This window comes from Coregonus lavaretus (genome assembly GCF_964263955.1).
Source record: "Coregonus lavaretus genome assembly, chromosome: 10".
NCBI classification, from domain to species: Eukaryota; Metazoa; Chordata; class Actinopteri; order Salmoniformes; family Salmonidae; genus Coregonus; species Coregonus lavaretus.
The window spans coordinates 15,031,680-15,052,948 of record NC_139997.1 but is presented as its reverse complement, the minus strand read 5'-3'; the positions used below and the strand labels follow the sequence as shown (position 1 = coordinate 15,052,948).

The 21,269-nt window shown below is 44.5% G+C and overlaps 1 protein-coding gene across 1 annotated transcript in view; it reads right to left on the bottom strand.

Moving 5' to 3' along the window:
* Positions 1-21,269, bottom strand: part of LOC311135843 (CAP-Gly domain-containing linker protein 2-like) — a gene marked incomplete at its 3' end in the record, with an annotated part of 100,003 nt that overhangs the window by 64,026 nt on the left and 14,708 nt on the right. The window contains exon 2 of the mRNA XM_084169873.1: positions 17,764-18,305. Within this exon, the coding sequence (XP_084025999.1) occupies positions 17,764-18,305 (542 nt within the window). The remainder of the gene's footprint in view (positions 1-17,763; positions 18,306-21,269) is intronic.

The window sequence follows — 21,269 nt, the reverse complement described above, 5'->3', positions numbered from 1 at the left end:
CTGCTAAATGACTTAAATGTAAGTATCAACCCTGCACTAGTCAAGTGTCACCATTCCTCTTAAACCCTCCTCACCCCTGCATTGGTCAGTTATCACCCCTGCTCTAGTCAAGCCTCACTTCTCCTTCTCACCCCTTGCACTTATTCACAATAATTAGCTTTTCCATTGGCCGAAATACATGCTAAGAGCTGACAACCACAACAACACATGTGGAGTTATAAGCTTGACTAGTGCAGGGTTGATACTTGACTAGGGGGGAGGTGAGGGTTGAAAAGGAGGAGTGACACTTCACTAGTGCAGGGTTGATATTGACTAGGGGAGAGCTGAGGGTTGAAAAGGAGGAATGACACTTGACTAGTGCAGAGTTGATATTGACTAGGGGAGGGTTGAGGAGGGGGTGTGACACTTGACTAGTGCATGGTTATCATTTGACTGGGTGAGATCTGAGGAGAAGGAATGATGAAGTTATAATATGTATTCCGTACATTGCTGTTGATTTCACTTTGCACAAAGGCCAATAGCTCATCCAAGTCCGTGTGGTTCCTCCTTCTGAAAATACCCTATCTGCTGCACAACCTCTTCAAGGTCCTAATACTTATGATAATATGGTTATTTTGTGTTAAAAGAGTCTTGCTTTCCTTGTTATTAAAGCCAATTCTAAAGTATAGTTTCACCAGGTCATCTAACTCAAGCATTTTAACAGGGAGCCAGGGAGGCATGCAATTAACCAAATCCCCTACATTAATCTTGAAATATAACTGGAACATTATTCTCACAATTTCGACTTTATTCTAAACATTTTGACATTATTCATGAAATTAAATGTACTCTTTATTCTCAAAATTGAATTTAAACTTTATTCTGGAAATAATGTGACTTTATTCTAGAAATGTTTAGATTTTGAAGTATTATCCATGAAAAAAACACACAAAAAAGTACATCACCGTTTTTTTAAATTAAATTTTTTGCTTGGCCCTAATACTCTTCCGTACTGAAAGCATATGTGTGGGGTATGGCTTTGAGATATTCATCACACGCCAATTTGAAATGTTTGCGTCCTAATGAAGTGCAGCACCTTGAGAAGGTATTGTTTGGAGACCAGACTGCATGCAGTTTAAATGACATTGAGTTGTCCTTGGTTTGAGAGCAGCGCTGGGAATTCTACGGGAAAAATATCTTCCTAATGGGGTTCAACAGGGGTCCATCCTGGCAGATTGTTCCTCAAACATCTCCTTCACTTTGACAGCTTCTATAGCATTTTGATTAGACATTGCTAGAATAGCACTAGCTTCTATTAATTACAGTAATAGGCAATAGCCACATTAGCCAGACCTGTCTAGAAGGTTACTTGCAGGTTACTTGAGGAGATCGCGACGTGTGATCTTAAATAGCTGTGAGCAAAAACGTTACAACCCTGCTAATGGCAAGTCATGAAATGGTTCTAAAATATGCATGAAGTACAAGTATATTGACAGATTCTCAGGCTTTTTGACTGAATGTTGCTAAAACCGAATTAACTCAAAATCAATTCAAATTGTATTTGCCAAATTGCTTCATAAACAACAGGTGTAGACTAACAGTAAAATGCTTACTTACAGGTTGTTTTTCAACAATGGATGATAAAGATATATATATATATTTTTAATTTAATAGAAATAGTGACACGAGGAATAAATACACAGTGAATAACGAATAACAGTAACGAGTAAAAGTAACATGGCTATATACAGGGAGTACCAGTACCAATTCGATGTGCAGGGGTACGAGGTAATTGAGGTAGCTATGTACATATACAGTGCCTTCAGAAAGTATTCATGCCCCTTGAATTATTCCACGTTGTTGTGTTACAGCCTAAATCGATTTTACACACAATACCCCATAATGACAAAGTGAAAACATGTTTTTAGAAAAGTTTGCACATTTATTGAAAATGAAATACCGAAATATGTCATTTACATAAGTATTCACACCCCGAGTCAATACTTTGTAGAAGCACCTTTGGCAGCGATTACAGCTCCTTTTTTTCTATTGTTTATTGTTTGTGTTCTATTAAACTCGCCAACTGCACCTGCTTCCTGACTCCCAGCGTCTGAGTTACAACAGGCTTACTTCTTTTCACTCTGTCAATTAAGTTAGTATCATGAAGTAACTACAATGTTGTTGATCCATCCTCAGTTTTCTCCTATCACAGCCATTCAAATCTGTAACTGTTTTAAAGTCCCCATTGGCCTCATGGTGAAATCCCTGAGCGGTTTCCTTCCTCTCCGGCAACTGGGTTAGGAAGGACACCTGTATCTTTGTAGTGACTGGGTGTATTGATACATCATTCAAAGTGTAATTAATAACTTCACCATCATCAAAGGGATATTTAATATTATAATTGTTTTTACCCATCTACCAATAGCGAGGCAGGTTTTTGTGGTTGAATCTGTGTTTGAAATTCACTGCTCGACTGAGGGACCTTACAGATAATTTTATGGGCTCTATTTTCAGCTGGCGTTAAGGTAGCGCTAGTGTCAAACGCACGTTAGTTTGCAATTACGTCATGTAAAACTTGGCGCACTGACATTTTCCAGCCCTAACACCAGGTTCAGTAATTTACCTGTCTAACATCTGCAAGCTTGTGCTCAGATGGGAGAGGTGGAAATATTTTAGGCATGTCCTTAACATGATCCAAAGTGCTAATATCAGGCAGCGCTGGTTGGGATATTTAACACCACCAAAAGCTGGTTTTAGCAGCAACGCAGTTGGTTACGGCATGAATTTTGACGGTGGAAATTAAGCCTATACAGCCGTGACGCACACTGCCCATTTGTGCATGGAATAAGATGTGCTTTTGGTGCCTGTGTACTTTGTATTTAGAAACATAAAACAGTAAAAAAAGAAATCCTCCCCAATGTAATCAAGTAGGCTAGTCAAGACCGTTGATAAAGTGTTTGGCTCGTGAGACTGCTTGGAAATAAATCTTAATCACCAAAGCTTTATTATTAAAATATCAAGTTTGAGAGGAGCAAAACAGTGAGCTAACATTCTTGTATCTATGAATTGTATTCAGGCCTACATTACATACAGTGGGGAAAAAAAGTATTTAGTCAGCCACCAATTGTGCAAGTTCTCCCACTTAAAAAGATGAGAGAGGCCTGTAATTTTCATCATAGGTACACGTCAACTATGACAGACAAATTGAGAAAAAAAATCCAGAAAATCACATTGTAGGATTTTTAATGAATTTATTTGCAAATTATGGTGGAAAATAAGTATTTGGTCACCTACAAACAAGCAAGATTTCTGGCTCTCACAGACCTGTAACTTATTCTTTAAGAGGCTCCTCTGTCCTCCACTCGTTACCTGTTTTAATGGCACCTGTTTGAACTTGTCATCAGTATAAAAGACACCTGTCCACAACCTCAAACAGTCACACTCCAAACTCCACTATAGCCAAGACCAAAGAGCTGTCAAAGGACACCAGAAACAAAATTGTAGACCTGCACCAGGCTGGGAAGACTGAATCTGCAATAGGTAAGCAGCTTGGTTTGAAGAAATCAACTGTGGGAGCAATTATTAGGAAATGGAAGACATACAAGACCACTGATAATCTCCCTCGATCTGGGGCTCCACGCAAGATCTCACCCTGTGGGGTCAAAATGATCACAAGAACGGTGAGCAAAAATCCCAGAACCACACGGGGGGACCTAGTGAATGACCTGCAGAGAGCTGGGACCAAAGTAACAAAGCCTACCATCAGTAACACACTACGCCGCCAGGGACTCAAATCCTGCAGTGCCAGACGTGTCCCCCTGCTTAAGCCAGTACATGTCCAGGCCCGTCTGAAGTTTGCTAGAGTGCATTTGGATGATCCAGAAGAGGATTGGGAGAATGTCATATGGTCAGATGAAACCAAAATATAACTTTTTGGTAAAAACTAAACTCGTCGTGTTTGGAGGACAAAGAATGCTGAGTTCCATCCAAAGAACACCATACCTACTGTGAAGCATGGGGGTGGAAACATCATGCTTTGGGGCTGTTTTTCTGCAATGGGACCAGGACGACTGATCCGTGTAAAGGAAAGAATGAATGGGGCCATGTATCGTGAGATTTTGAGTGAAAACCTCCTTCCATCAGCAAGGGCATTGAAGATGAAACGTGGCTGGGTCTTTCAGCATGACAATGATCCCAAACACACTGCCCGGGCAACGAAGGAGTGGCTTCGTAAGAAGCATTTCAAGGTCCTGGAGTGGCCTAGCCAGTCTCCAGATCTCAACACCATAGAAAATCTTTGGAGGGAGTTGAAAGTCCGTGTTGCCCAGCGACAGCCCCAAAACATCACTGCTCTAGAGGAGGTCTGCATGGAGGAATGGGCCAAAATACCAGCAACAGTGTGTGAAAACCTTGTGAAGACTTACAGAAAACGTTTGACCTGTGTCATTGCCAACAAAGCGTATATAACAAAGTATTGAGAAACTTTTGTTATTGACCAAATACTTATTTTCCACCATAATTTGCAAATAAATTCATTAAAAATCCTACAATTTGATTTTCTGGATTTTCTTTCCTCATTTTGTCTGTCATAATTGACGTGTACCTATGATGAAAATTACAGGACTCTCTCATCTTTTTAAGTGGGAGAACTTGCACAATTGGTGGCTGACTAAATACTTTTTTCCCCCACTGTATACAGTATGTATATATCTATCTATCTATCTATCTATATATATATATATATATATATATATATACGTTCAAAAGTTTTAGAACACCTACTCATTCAAGGGTTTATATTTTTTCTATTTTCTACATTGTAGAATAATAGTGAAGACAAAAAAAACTATGCAATAACACATATGGAATCATGTAGTAACCAAAAAAGTGTTAAACAAATCAAAATATATGTTATATTTGAAATTCTTCAAATAGCCACCCTTTGATTTGATGACAGCATTGCACACTCTTGGCATAATCTCAACAAGCTTCATGAGGTAGTCACTTGGCATGCATTTCAATTAACAGCTGTGCCTTCAAAGTTAATTTGTGGAATTTCTTTCCTTCTTAATGCATTTGAGCCAATCAGTTGTGTTGTGACAAGGTGGGCGGGAATACAGAAGATAGCTCTAATTGGTAAAAGACAAAGTCCATATTATGTCAAGAACAGCTCAAATAAGCAAAGAGAAACGACATTATATCATTACTTTAACACATGAAGGTCAGTCAATACGGAGCATTTCAAGAACTTTGAAAGTTTCTTCAAGTGCAGTCACAAAAACCATCAAGCGCTTTGATGAAACTGGCTCTCATGAGGACCGCCACAGGAATGGAAGACCTTGAGTTACCTCTGCTGCTAAGGATAAGTTCATTAGAGTTACCAGCCTCAGAAATTGCAGCCCAAATAAATGCTTCACAGAGTTCAAGTAACAAACACATCTCAACATCAACTATTCAGAGGAGACTGTGTGAATCAGGCCTTCATGGTCGAATTGCTGCAAAGAAACAACTACTAAAGGACACCAATAATAAGAAGAGACTTGCTTGGGCCAAGAAACACGAGCAATGGACATTAGACGGGAGACATTTGTCCTTTGGTCTGGAGTCCAAATTCGAGATTTTTGGTTCCAACCGCCGTGTCTTTGTGAGACGCGGTGTGGGTGAACGGATGATCTATGCATGTGTATTTCCCACCGTAAAGCATAGAGGAGGAGGTGTTATGGTGTGGGGTTGCTTTGCTGGTGACACTGTCTGTGATTTATTTAGAATTCAAGGCACACTTAACCAGCATGGCTACCACAGCATTCTGCAGAAATACGCCATTCCATCTGGTTTGGGCTTAGTGGGAATATCATTCGTTTCTCAACAGGACAATGACCCAACACACCTCCAGGATGTGTAAGGGCTATTTTACCAAGAAGGAAAGGGTGATGGAGTGATGCATCAGATGACTTGGCCTCCACAATCCCCCGATCTCAACCAAATTGAGATGGTTTGGGATGAGTCGGACGGCAGAGTGAAGGAAAAGCAGCCAACAAGTGATCAGCATATGTGGGAACTCCTTCAAGACTGTTGGAAAAGCATTCCAGGTGAAGCTGGTTGAGAGAATGCCAAGAGTGTGCTAAGCTGTCATCGAGGCAAAGGGTGGCTATTTGAAAGGGTGGCTATTCTCAAATATAAAATATATCTTCATTTGTTTAACACCTTTTTGGTTACTACATGATCACATATGTGTTATTTCATAGTTTGGATGTCTTCACTATTATTCTACTATGTAGAAAATAGTAAAAATAAAGAAAAACCCTTGAATGAGTAGTTGTTTCTAAAACTTTTGACTGGTACTGTATATACAGTGCATTCGGAAAGTATTCAGACCCCTTGACTTTTTCCACATTTTGATATGTTATAACCTTATTCTAAAATTGATTTTTGAAAAGAATCCTTGTCAATCTACGCACAATACCCCATGACAAAGCAAAAACTGTTTTTTAGAAATGTTGGCAAATGTATTAAAAATAGAAAACAGAAATATCTCATTTACATAAGTATTCAGACCCTTTCCTAGGAGACTCAAAACTGAGCTCAGGTGCATCCTGTTTCCATTGATCATCCTTGAGATGTTTCTACAACTTGATTGGAGTCCACCTGTGGTAAATTCAATTGATAGGACATGATTTGGAAAGGCACACACCTGTCTATATAAGGTCCCATAGTTGACAGCGCATGTCAGGGCAAAAACCAAGCCATGAGGTCGAAGGAATTGTCTGTAGAGCTCCGAGACAGGATTGTGATGAGGCACAGATCTGGGGAAGGGTACCAAAACATTTCTGCAGCATTGAAGGTCCCCAAGAACATAGTGGCCTCCATCATTCTTAAATGGAAAATGATTGGAACCACCAAGAACCTCACGGCCAAACTGAGCAATCGGGGGAGAAGGGCCTTTGCCAGGGAGGTGACCAAGAACCCGAAGATCACTCTGATAGAGCTCTAGAGTTCCTCTATGGAGATGGGAGAACCTCCCAGAAGAACAACCATCTCTGCAGCACTCCACCAATCAGGCCTTTATTGTACAGTGGCCAGACGGAAGCCACTCCTCAGTAAAAGGCACATGACAGCCCACTTGGAGTTTACCAAAAGGCACCTAAAGACTCTCAGACCACTAGAAACAAGATTCTCTGGTCTGATGAAACCAAGATTGAACTATTTGGCTTGAATGCCAAGCGTCACGTCTGGAGGAAACCTGGCACCATCCCTATTGTGAAGCATGGTGGTGGCAGCATCATACTGTGGGGATGTTTTTCAGCGGCGGGGACTGGGAGACTAGTCAGGATCGAGGGAAAGATTAACAGAGCAAAGTACAGAGAGATCCTTGATGAAAACCTGCTCCAGAGTGCTCAGGACCTCAGACTGGGGCGAAGGTTCACCTTCCAACAGGACAACAACCCTAAGCACACAACCAAGACAGTGCAGGAGTGGCTTTGGGACAAGTCTCTGAATGTCCTTGAGTGGCCCAGCCAGAGCCTGGACTTGAACCCGATCTAACATCTCTGGAGAGACCTGAAAATAGCTGTGCAGCGACGCTCCCCATTCAACCTGACAGAGCTTGAGGGGTTCTGCAGAGAAGAATGGGAGATACTCCCCAAATACAGGTGTGCCAAGCTTGTAGTGTCATTCCCAGTAAGACTCGAGGCTGTAATCGCTGCCAAAGGTGCTTCAACAAAGTACTGAGTAAAGGGTCTGAATACTTATGTAAATGTGATATTTTGTGATTTAATTTGTAATCAATTTGCAAAGATTTATAAAAACCTGTTTTTGCTTTTTCATTATGGGTTATTGTGTGTAGATTGATGAGGGGAATTTTTTTTAAAATCCATTTTAGAATAAGGCTGTAACGTAACAAAATGTAGAACGAGTTAAGGGGTCTGAATACTTATTGAATGCACTGCATACATTCTTTTTTATTTTTTTACCCCCTTTTTCTCCCCAATTTCATGATATCCAATTTCGATCTTGTCTCATCGCTGCAACTGTCCAACGGCCTCGGGAGAGGCAAAGGCAGGGTCATGCGTCCTCCGAAACATGACCCGCCAAACCGTGCGTCTTAATACCCGACCACTTAACCCAGAAGCCAGCTGCACCAATGTGTCGTAGGAAACACTCTTCAATTGACGACCGAAATCAGCCTGCAGGCGCCCGGCCCGCCACAAGGAGTCGCTAAAGCGTTATGAGCCAAGTAAAGCCCCCCGTCCAAACCCTCCCCTAACCAGGACGACGCTGGGCCAATTGTGCGCCGCCTTATAATTGTATTAAAACCAAACTTTTTTTCACTGTCCTGGTTTTATGGTGAGAACGTCCGTGGCGCGCATGCAATGCAACTTCTGGAGAAGTGTGAATGCGATCTGTAAGATGGTTCCAATATGTATAATAAAACATTATATTTGGGAGCAGTATAAGGGTGAGTGGACATTCTCCCTTTCTCTTTATATTGGATCTTTGTCCAGCTACTATGAAAAGTTTAGATGTGCGTAAAACCCTCTGTAGTCTGCGTTGTTTTAATATTATATGCCCACGGGAAGCAATTATGGTGCCTGTAAGTGTATTTAGACATAGCCTATTTAAAACAAGTTGTTGTTTCATTTTGTTTAGAATTTGATTTGAATTATTTGCAAAAAAAATTGTGAATGTAATCATACTTATTGACAACATTTGGCATGTACATGCTCAGCCATAATGCAATTTACAGTAGGCCTAGCCCCTATATCAGTGTGTCAACATTGAAGTCATGCAATTACTTAGAACAATGTGGACTGCAAACAGGTTCAAGTTAACATATTTAGCAAAGATGGGATAGGTCTACATTTTTAAATTTTGTTTGAGGTTGTGTGTGGGTGTGTGGCGTAGTGCTGAGCGATTAACCGAAATGTCGGTTATTTTTCGTTTTATAAACAACTATACTGAACAAAAATATAAACGCAACATGGAAAGTGTTGGTCCAATGTTTCATGAGCTGAAATAAAAGATCCCAGAAATGTTCCATACGCACAAAAAGCTTATTTCTCTCGAATTCTGTGCACAAATTTGTTTACATCCCTGCTAGTGAGCATTTCTCCTTTGCCAAGATAATCCATCCATCTGATAGGTGTGGCATATCAAGAAGCTGATTAAACAGTATGATCATTACACAGGTGCACCTTGTTCTGGGGACAATAAAAGGCCACTCTTAAATGTACAGTTTTGTCACACAACACAATGCCACAGATGTTTTGAAAAAGTGTGCAATTGGCATGCTGACTGTAGGAATGTCCATCAGAGCTTTTGCCAGAGAATTGAATGTTCATGAGCTGCCTCCAACGTCGTTTTAGAGAATTTGAGTACGTCCAACAGGCCTCACAACCGCAGACCACGTGTAACCACGCCAGCCCAGGACCTCCACATCTGTGTTGTTCACCTGCGGAATCATCTGAGACCAGCCACCTCGACAGTTGATGAAACTGTGGGTTTGCACAACCTAAGAATCTCTGAACAAACTGTCAGAAACCGTCTTAGGGAAACTCATCTAAGTGCTCGTCGTCCTCACCAGGATCTTGACCTGACTGCAGTTCGGCGTCGTAACCGACTTCAGTGGGCAAATGCTCACCTTTTTTTATTTTTATTATTACCCCTTTTTCTCCCTAATTTCGTGATATCCAATTGGTAGTTACAGTCTTGTCCCATCGCTGCAAGTCCTGTATGGACTCGGGAGAGGCGAAGGTCGAGAGCTGTGCCTCCTCCAAAACACAACCCAGCCGAGCCGCACTGCTTCTTGACACAATGCCTGCTTAACCCGGAAGCCAGCCGCACCAACGTGTCGGAGGAAACACTGTACATCTGGCGACCGTATCAGCATGCACTGCGCCCAGCCCGCCACAGGAGTCGCTAGTGCGCGATGGGACAAGAACATCCCTGCCGGCCGAACCCTCCCCTAACCTGGACGACGCTGGGCCAATTGTGCGCCGTCCCATGGGTCTCCCGGTCGCGGCCGGGTGCAACAGAGCAAATGCTCACCTTTGATGGCCACTTGCACGCTGGAGAAGTGTGCTCTTCAGTGTGCTATTGCTATGGACAACAAACACAATTGCATTTTATCGATGGCAATTTAAATGCACAGAGACACCGTGGCGAGATCCTGAAGCCCATTGTCCTGCCATTCATCCGCCGCCATCACCTCATGTTTCAGCATGATAATGAACGGCCCCATGTCACAAGGATCTGTACACAATTCCTGGAAGCTGAAAATGTCTCAGTTCTTCCATGGCCTGCATACTCACTAGACATGTCACCCATTGAGCATGTTTGGGACGCATGTACTACAGCGTGTTCCAGTTCCCGCAAATATCCAGCAACTTTGTACAGCCATTGAAGAGGAGTGGGACAACATTCCACCGGCCACAATCAACAGCCTGATAAACACTATGCGAAGGAGATGTGTCGCACTGCATGAGGCAAATGGTGGTCACAAACAGAAACTGACTTGTTTTCTGATCCACACCCCTACTTAAAAAAAAATAAAGGTATCTGTGACCAACAGATGCACATCTGTATTCCTAGTCATGTAAAATCCATAGATTAGGGCCTAATTTATTTATTTCAATTGACTGATTTCCTTATATGAACTGTATGTAACTAAGTAACATCTTTGAAATTGTTGCATGTTGCATTTATATTTTTATTCAGGGAAATTGACCTGACGTTGGTACAATTATTTGAATTCCATTGTTTTTTTGTTTTTTTGTGAGCTCAATGCGCTGCAGTTTCTCTAGAGATAAATCAGATCATGCCCGAACTGTGCGATGTAGTTGGGAGCTGTAGTTTCCAACAGGCCAACAATGTTCTAAATAGTTTAGCGCAGAAAACGTGATAATTAACTACAATGACCATAATCCATTGTGCGGCAAGTTGTTCAGTCTGTGTTTCTTTTATACCTGCTACGTAAGAGACAGAAGAATGCGCGATCAAAAGGGGATATATAGAGAGCAGTTGCTTTGCGAGATATTGGTATTCAGCAGTCATTTAAATAAGTATGCCTTATTTACTTTGAAGAACTACTAAAATAGTGATTTTGTCAGACAGCATAGGCAGCAGCTCTATAGAGATGAGATGACTTGGAATGAAATAATAAAGTCATCAAATAAAACAAATGTAATATACACAACAACTGGAATATTTTAATAAAGTAAAATATTGTGAGTAACTGATGGTTAATAAGTGATAAGCAGTCATGGGGAGTCACTACCATCATGGGACTTTTAGTACCCCTTGACTGTAGTCAAATGACCTAGTGGCCTCATGGGTGGAATGTTATTAATATTTTAAATAATTTCATAATTCATAAACATTATTTTTAAAAACCTGCAGAAAATCCGGTGTTTCTATGTTGAACAGTTTTGTTATATTTCAGTCTTCTGTGATGTATATAAAGTGTAATATTGTGATACAAACTCAAAATTGATGTGACACTCTGGCTCTAGGACTTGGTTATGTGAGTTAGAGTGTATGTTGTTTTGTTGGGGATGGGTGAGTTTCAATTTGTTTGTGTTTTGTGGTGATTGGTCAATGACTCCCAATCGGAGGTAACGAGTGTCAGCTGTCGGCTCGTTATCTCTGATTGGGAGCCATATATATTCTGTGTGTTTTTCACCTTGTGTTGGTGGGTTTTTTGTTCCAGTGTTCCGTGTTTCAGTCGTTGTACTGTGGACTTCACGAGTCGTCTTTTGTTTTGTATTTCGGTGCTTTTTCCAATTAAAGTCATGTTCGTTCAACGCGCTGCGCTTTGGTCTCCTTCACTCCTAGACGATCGTGACAGAATAACCCACCATAAAAGGACCAAGCAGCGCGTCCAGGAGCAAAGGGTCTGGACATGGGAGGAACTGTTGGACGGTAAAGGGTCCTGGACTTGGGAGGAGATCCTGGATGGTATGGATCGCCGACCATGGAGCGAGACGGTGGAGAGGCGACGGCGAGAGGAGCAACGGCGTCGGCAGAGCCATCGTCGGAAGGACGGGAGGCAACCCCAAAAAATGTTTGGGGGAGGGCACATGGCTTGGGCAGCTGGGCAGCAGGAGGCTGCCACAGGGAGAAAAGGAGAGAAGGCTAACGGAGTACGGGAGCCATTGGCGAGTAGAGGGAGGGAAGTGTGTGTGGCACGGCGTGAAAGACTGATGTGTGTTGCCAGTCCGGTCCGGCCCGTTCCTGATCCTCGGTTGAGGCCAGTGGTGTGTGTTCCCGGTACGGACCGGCCTGTTCCTACTCTAAGCACCAGGTCCACGGTGTGCTACGCCAGCCCGGCCCGGCCTGTTCCGGCCACTCGCACCAGGGATACGGTGCGCGTCGCCAGCTCAGCCCGGCCTGTTCCTACTCCACGCACCAGGGATACGGTGCGCTTCGCCAGCCCGGCCCGGCCTGTTCCGGCCACTCGCACCAGGGATACGGTGCGCGTCGCCAGCCCAGCCCGGCCTGTTCCTACTCCACGCACCAGGGATACGGTGCGCTTCGCCAGCCCGGCCCGGCCTGTTCCGGCCACTCGCACCAGGGATACGGTGCGCGTCGCCAGCCCAGCCCGGCCTGTTCCTGCTCTCCGCACTAGGCGTGAGGTGAGTCCCCAGGGTCCAGCATGCCCTGTTCCGGCTCCCCGCACTAGGCGTTATGGGAGTCCCCAGGGTCCAGCATGCCCTGTTCCGACTCCCCGCACTAGACCTGAGATGCGTGTCCTTAGCCCGGTACCTCCAGTTCCGGCACCACGCATCAGGCCTACGGTGCGTCCCCAGGGCCAAGCATGCCCTGTTGCTGCTTCCCGCACTAGCCCTGAGATGCGTGTCCTCAGCCCGGTACCTCCAGTTCCGGCACCACGCATCAGGCCTACGGTGCGTCCCCAGGGTCCAGCATGCCCTGTTGCTTCTCCCCGCACTAGCCCTGAGATGCGTGTCCTCAGCCCGGTACCTCCTGTTCCGGCACCACGCACCAGGCCTACGATGCGCCTCAGACGGCCAGAGTCTGCCGTCTGCCCAACGGGGCCTGAACTGCCCGTCTGCCCAAAGCCTGCAAAGCCGCCCGTCTTTCATGAGCCATCAGAGCCGTCCGCCAGATCGGAGCCGCTAGAGCCTTCCGCCAGACAGGATCAGCCAGAGCCTTCCGCCAGACAGGATCAGCCAGAGCCTTCTGCCAGACAGGATCAGCCAGAGCCTTCTGCCAGACAGGATCAGCCAGAGCCTTCTGCCAGACAGGATCAGCCAGAGCCTTCCGCCAGACAGGATCAGCCAGATCCGTCAGTCGGCCATGAGCAGCCAGATCCGTCAGCCAGCCATGAGCAGCCAGATCCGTCAGCCAGCCATGAGCAGCCAGATCCGTCAGCCAGCCATGAGCAGCCAGATCCGTCAGCCAGCCATGAGCGGCCAGATCCGTCAGCCAGCCATGAGCAGCCAGATCCGTCAGCCAGCCATGAGCAGCCAGATCCGTCAGCCAGCCATGAGCCGTCCAGCCAGGATCCGCCAGAGCCGTCCAGCCAGGATCCGCCAGAACCGTCCAGCCGGGATCCGCCAGAGCCGTCCAGCCGGGATCCGCCAGAGCCGTCCAGCCGGGATCCGCCAGAGCCGTCTAGCCGGGATCCGCCAGAGCCGTCCAACCAGGATCCGCCAGCCAGCCAGGATCCGCCAGAGCCAGCCAGCCAGGTTCCGCCATTTAGTCCGGTGTTGCCCCTTAGCTCGGTGTTGCTCCTTATCCTGGTGCTGTCCCTTATCCTGGTGCTGGCCCTTAGTCCGGTACTGCCCCTTAGTCCGATACTGCCCCTTAGTCCGGTGCTGCCCCTTAGTCAGGTACTGTCCCTTAGCCCGGTGCTGCCCCTTAGTCCGGTGCTGCCCCTTAGTCAGGTACTGTCCCTTAGCCCGGTGCTGCCCCTTAGCCCGGTGCTGCCCCTTATCCCGGTGCTGCCCCTTATCCCGGTGCTGCCCCTTATCCCGGTGCTGCCCCTTATCCCGGGGCTGCCCCTTAGTCCGGTGTTGCCCCTTAGTCAGGTACTGTCCCTTAGCCCGGTGCTGCCCCTTAGTCCGGTGCTGCCCCTTAGTCAGGTACTGTCCCTTAGCCCGGTGCTGCCCCTTAGACCGGTGCTGCTCCTTAGCCCGGTGCTGCCCCTTATCCCGGTGCTGCCCCTTATCCCAGTGCTGCCCCTTATCCCGGGGCTGCCCCTTAGTCCGGTGTTGCCCCTTAGTCCAGGTGGGGTTAGTTGGAGGGTGGTCATTGGGAGGAGGCTAGGGAAGCGGGTGGTGACTAAGGTGGGATGGGGACAGACGCCCACCAAATACTTATTTCCCTCATTAAAATGCAAATCAATTTATAACATTTTTGACATGCGTTTTTCTGGATTTTTTTGTTGTTATTCTGTCTCTCACTGTTCAAATAAACCTACCATTTAAATTATAGACTGATCATTTCTTTGTCAGTGGGCAAACGTACAAAATCAGCAGGGGATCAAATACTTTTTTCCCTCACTGTATGTGGGTAGAGTCCAGTGTGTGCATAGACTGCCATTCATTACAGTAAGAGGCTATAGCCAGACGCCTCTAGAAGTGGGGTTAGTCGCTGTTTACTTGATGAGATAGCAACATGTGGTCTTAAAAAGCAGTGGGCAAAAATGTTACAACTCTGTTAATCCTGTAACCCTGCAAGTCGCGAAAAGTACAAGTCAAACACAACTCTTGTCAAGATTAAGTTAGTCAAAAACCTTGCATTCTCCTTCCTAATCTACAGCTGCAGAAGTGCCCTCCAGTGAAGTTAACATAACATGGCCGACTACAAGAAAACGTTCCCATGCAGGCTCTGGGTGGCCCTTTAACATAGATCAAAGCTAGAGCAACATGAGACGTTACTCATGTATATTTGGCCACAGAAGCTGTATCTCTTTTCAGAAAGCATTCGTCTTCCCTCTAACGACATATGATGAGGGATCTCCGTCTCTGACTAACAGGGTCGTCTGGATTGTCTATGCGTGCCTCCCAAATGGCACCTTATTCCCTATAAGGCACTACTTTTGACCAGAGCCTTATGGACCAAGGGGAATAGGGTGCCATTTTGGACGCAGACTTTGTTTTGGCCCAAACCCCCGATAACACGATCCTTCTAACTAGGCAGGGGATGTTAGTGACTGGGCGTCCATTAGGCCTTTAGATCCCCATTACAACCCATGAGGGAATAGGCACGGTGCTACCTTGTCATTTAGGTACTACTGGATGTTAATGCCAGTGGTAATGACTGATTACTCAGGGTTTCAACCTCACAGTTTAGGGCCTTGAAAGCTGGTGCTGGTTGATGAGTAGTTCTAGTGGGCGGAGGCTGTTGGGAAGGTTATTGCGAAAACAAACTTATATCAATAGAGCGCATAGAAGGTGGAGGCAATGGCAAGTGGTTAAAAACTGTGGTCAGAAATGAGAAACCATAGCAATTAGAGCTGCATTTATGCATGCAAATGTAATGCTTTTGATAAACCTTTTAGGGATTTCTCGAAAACACAATTTTCTACTCTTGCAGTAGTTTTTGAGATTACCATTGTGTATTGTGTACTGAATCGGAATACAAGTCAGAGCCTATCATAAAGCTTCAAGATTCAAAAGCAGAGCACCAAAATACACATAATCTTATATTGCAAGAGAGGCTGACAATTGTGAGACCAGTTTCACAGCTCCCTATCCAGTATCCATATTGACCAACGCACTCACAGAATAGCTGTGCGTTAGAGCAGAGTGGAGAAGCAAGGTAAAATGATGTCAGCAGTAGGATCTCCTGACAGTAATCCAGTGTGATTGACAAAACTGACCTGTGGGGAAAGCTTTTAGCGCAACCCAAAGGTAAATGTATGGCAATGTGACCCAATTGATGTTTGGAGAGTGTGGTTTGGTTGAAAGAATGTTGTGTAAATGGCAGTCCTTGACCTTTTGTGGGAGTGCAAACGGAATCAGTCCAGGTCTGGTTTCTCAGACTTTCAGAATGATAAAGCTAGCTGATTTACAGGTAAATCATAATCAGTATGGATAAATTGCATTGCCTGTAGTGTTAGGATTGAACGTTCTTTTTTTTTTTTACCATTGTCATTGCTTTCGTGGAGCGAGGGTCAAAGCAAACGTGCTCTTCATGTCAACAACATAATTTTCCATCATATGTTTTCATACAGTGAAAAACATTTACACATTGTTTTTTCCAGAGTGGTTTTGTCTTGATACTACGTGGGTATGAAAGTTGCAAAATGTGAACAAAAATATAAACGCAACAATTACAGTTCATTACAGTTACAGTTCATATAAGGAAATCAGTCAATTGAAATAGATTAATTGGGCCCCTAATCTATGGATTTCATATGACTGAGAAAACCAGTCAGTATCTGGTGTGACCACCATTTTGCCTCATGCAGCGCGACACATCTCCTTCGCATAGAGTTTATCAGGCTGTTGATTGTGGCCTGTGGAATATTGTCCCACTCCTCTTCAATAGCTGTGCAGTCACTGGAAATTAGCAGGAACTGGAACACGCTGTAGTACATGCGTCCCAAACATGCTCAATGGGTGACATGACTGATGAGTATACAGGCCATGGAAGAATGGGAATTGTGTACAGATCCTTGCGACATGGAGCCGTGCATTATCATGCTGAAACATGAGGTGATGGCGGCGGATGAATGGCACGACAATGGGCCTCAGGATCTCATCACTGTATCTCTGTGCATTCTAATTGCCATCGATAAAATGCAATTGTATTCATTGTCCGTAGCTTATGCCTGCCCATACCATAACCCCACCTTCACCATTGGGGCACTCTGTTCACAACGTTGACATTAGCTAAACTGCTTGCTCACATGACGCCATCTTCCTGGTACAGCTGAAACCAGGATTCATCTGTGAAGAGCACACTTCTCCAGCGTGCCAGTGGCCATCGATGCTGAGCATTTGTCCACTGAAGTCGGTTACGACGCCAAACTGCAGTCAGGTCAAGACCCTGGTGAGGGCGACAAGCACGCAGATGAGCTTCCCTGAGACGGTTTCTGACAGTTTGTGCAGAGATTCTTCGGTTGTGAAAACCCACAGTTTCATCAGCTGTCCGGGTGGCTGGTCTCAGACGATCCCGCAGGTAAAGAAGCCAGATGTGGAGGTCCTGGGCTGGCGTGGTTACACATGGTCTGCGGTTGTGAAGCCAGTTGGACGTACTGCCAAATTCTCTAAAACGGCGTTTGAGACTTATGGTAGAGAAATTAACATTCAGTTCTCTGGCAACAGCTCTGGTGGACATTCCTGTAGTCAGCATGCCAATTACACGCTCCCTCAAAACTTCTGACATCTGTGGCATTGCATTGTGTGACAAAATTGCACATTTTAGAGTGGACTTTTATTGTCCACAGCACAAGGTGCACCTGTGTAATGATCATGCTGTTTAATCAGCTTCTTGATATGCCACACCTGTCAGGTGGATGGATTATCTCAGCAAAGGAGAAATGCTCACTAACAGGGATGAAACAAATTTGTGGACAAAATTTGAGTGAAATATGCTTTTTTTGCGTATGGAACATTTGTGGGATCTTTCATATCAGCTCATCAAAGATGGGACCAACACTTTACATGTTGTGTTTATATTTTTGTTCAGTATATTTGACCTAGAAACTATGTCTGAACCACACTGGTAACTCAACACTGTGTGTGTGTGAGTGTGAGTGTGTGTGTGTGTGCGTACGTGCATGTTAATGTGTGCGTGTGTATGTGGACATGGACTCACCAGCACGCGGTCTCCCACTCGAAGGTCCTTATCCCCGCCTTTCTTGACCGAGCCGCTGTCGGACATGTTGGAACCTGACTCGTTACCCGTCTTCACCGAGCTGTTGAGCATCCCTTCCCTGAGTGGCATAACCACGCGCTGACCAGCGGGCGAAGCCCCGTTGACGCCATGGAGCGTCAGGTTCTGAGCTGTCAGCGAATCAGTGGAGTGGCCGTCGCTCCCTTCGCCCACCGGTTGCCTGGTGAGCTTGGAGGGGCGCGTGAAGATGCCCTGGTGTGACTGGCACTCAAAGTAGCGCACGCCGCCCACAGAGCCGTCATTTTTTCCCAACAGGTCGTTGAGGACCACCCCAGCCCACTGTCCCGGGGCGAACTGGGTCTCACCCAGGTAGGCGATGACGCCCGGTTTGACGCCGTTGACCCAGACGCGTTCGCTAACTACGTAGTCCCCCAGGACGTCGTCCCCCACCTCAGATGTCTTGGAGCACGACTTGTCTGAGGCATTGCTGCTGGGGAGTGGGGAGGTCTGCTTGTGTGGGGAGTCTGTGGGGGTAGAGAGAGATAGAGTATGAGATCATGTAGGCTACAACCATGGAATTCCTATTTACATTAATTAGTATGGTAGACATAGAGTATAGGTTACAATCAGATAATTCCTATATTCATTCAAATGGCGATGGATCTACAGTATGTATGGTCTTTGATTACAATGCTGTAGAGCAGTGCAGGCCATAGGAACAAAAGCGCTAAAGTGGGGAGAGAAAAGGCGATACATACAACTCTACAAACAAATAATGTGAAAAATAATCAACTAAACAATGTAGCTAGTCTAGAGGATTAATATGTTGTGTTGTATGCAGGTTACAGTCCAATATTATCATGCATGCAACACAAACTGCTGAAATAAGGAATTCAGTCATTATAAACACAAATGTAGAACATCTATACTAGTGATTCGTGGGTTTGACGCATAACCCACAGTACCCGCGGTTATATCCACGGGGCGGGCGGGTTTAGGGTCATGAAATATTGATTGGATGAAGAGCGGGTGGGTGGCGGGCGGGTTGAATAAATAGAAAACAATGCATTCAAAATCCTGTCACTCAAGCATCTATTTTTCCAATTTCGTCATATCACAAAACGGCTCAGTGAAGAATCGGCCCATGCTGCATCCAACACAACAGTGGAGTTTATGCGAGGTTAGCCATTACTCTACTTCTTAATGAAAACTGGGTCTGTGAGATTATCTCTAATGCAATGATGATTTGACCGGTGCTTTGATGTTTGACACATGCTGTTTAGATGAGCACTATCCATTCTGGTGAGAGAGACACGAGCTGTTAACTGTAGCAAGGCAGCTAAGCTGTGAGTGTGTGTGTGTGTGTGTGTGTGTGTGTGTGTGTGTGTGTGTGTGTGTGTGTGTGTGTGTGTGTGTGTGTGTGGGGGGGGGGGGGGGGGTACGGTTGGTGCCAGGACTGTCTCTCTGAAACCCCAAGAGTGGGGGATGGGGCCCAATGGCTGCTTTTATGCCCCAATTGCTCCCATATGTTGTGAGACTGATATTGTTTGCAAAATGGGTACTACTTTGAACAAAATAATGTGGGTTTTAGCTTTACCAATAGGCATGATAATTTAGTTTTTAAACTTAATGGGGTCTTACAATGGCATTTATGGAAGTACAGTGCCTTCAGAAAGCATTCACACCCCTTTAATTTTTCCACATTTTGTTGTGTTACAGCCTGAATTGAAAAGTTATTACATTTAGATTTTGTGTCACTGGCCTACACACAATACCCCATAATGTCAAAGTGGAATTATGTTTTTATACACTTTTACAAATTAATACAAAATGAAAAGCTGAAATGTCTTAAGTCAATAAGTATTCAACCCCTTTGTTATGGCAAGCCTAAATAAGTTCAGGAGTAAAAATGTGCTTAACAAGTCACATAATAAGTTGCATGGAAATAAGAGCAATAATAGTGTTTAACGTGATTTCCTCATCTCTGTAGTCCACACATACGATTATCTGTAAGGTCCCTCAGTCGAGAAGTGTATTTCAAACACAGATTCAAGCACAAAGACCAGGGAGGTTTTCCAATGCATGTATTGGTAGATGGGTAAAAAATGTAAACGCAAACATTGAATATCCCTTTGAGCATGGTGAAGTTATTAATTACACTTTGGATGGTGTATCAATACATGGAGTCACTACAATGATACAGGTGTCCTTCCTAACTCAGTTGACGGAGAGGAAGGACACCGCTCAGGGATTTCATAATGAGGCCGATAGTGACTTAAAAACAGTTACAGAGTAGAATGGCTGTGATAGGAGAAAACTGGGGATGGATCAACAACATTGTAGTTACTTCACAATAATAACCTAAATGACAGAGTGAAAAGAAGGAAGCCTGTACAGAATACAAATATTCCAAAACATGCATCCTGTTTTCAATAAGGCACTAAAGTAAAACTGCAAAACATTTGGCAAAGAAATGTACTTTATGTCCTGAATACAAAGTGTTCTGTTTGGGCAAATTCAACACAACACATCACTGAGTCCAACTCTTCATATTTTCAAGCATGGTGGTGGCTGCATCATGTTATGGGTATGCTTGTCATCAGCAAGGACTAGGGAGGAAAACCCCCCAGAATAGAGCTAAGCACAGGCAAAATCCTAGAGGAAAACCTGGTTCAGTCTGCTTTCCAAGACAAATTCACCTTTCAGCAGGACAATAACCTAAAACACAAGGCTAAATATACACTTACCAAAATAACATTGAATGTTCCTGAGTGGCCTAGTTACAGTTTGGACTTAAATCCGCTTGAAAGTCTAAGGCAATACTTGAAAATAGCTGTCTAGCAATGATCAACAACCAACTTGACAGAGCTTGAAGAATTTCAAAAGAATAATGTGCAAATATTGTACAATCCAGGTGTGCAAAGCTCTTAGAGACTTACCCAGAAAGACTCACAGCTGTAATCGCTGACAAAGGTGATTCTAACATGTATTGACTCAGGGGGTTGAATATTTATGCAATCAAGACATATTAGTATTTTTTATATTTTTTTACAGATGTGTTTTACGTTAATTAATTAGAAATCCATACACTGTAATTGCATGAAGAGTGATTATAACGTCAATCTTGATGGGTTACATTTTAACATTTACATTTTAGTTATTTAGCAGACGCTCTTATCCAGAGCGACTTACAGTTAGTGAATACATATATATATTTTTTTTTCACACTGGTCCCCCGTGGGAATTGAACCCACAACCCTGGCGTTGCAAACGCCATGCTCTATCAACTGAGCTACATCCCTGCTGGCCATTCCCTCCCCTACCCTGGACAACGCTAGGCCAATTGTGCGCTGCCCATACAGAATACAATAATGTTGTACATAAAACAAAATCAAACAATGTCATTAAGGCAAGTGTATTTTGATGCCAACACAAAATACACACTTGATTCATCATAAGTGGCCTGGATGTTTCAGCAGGTATATAAG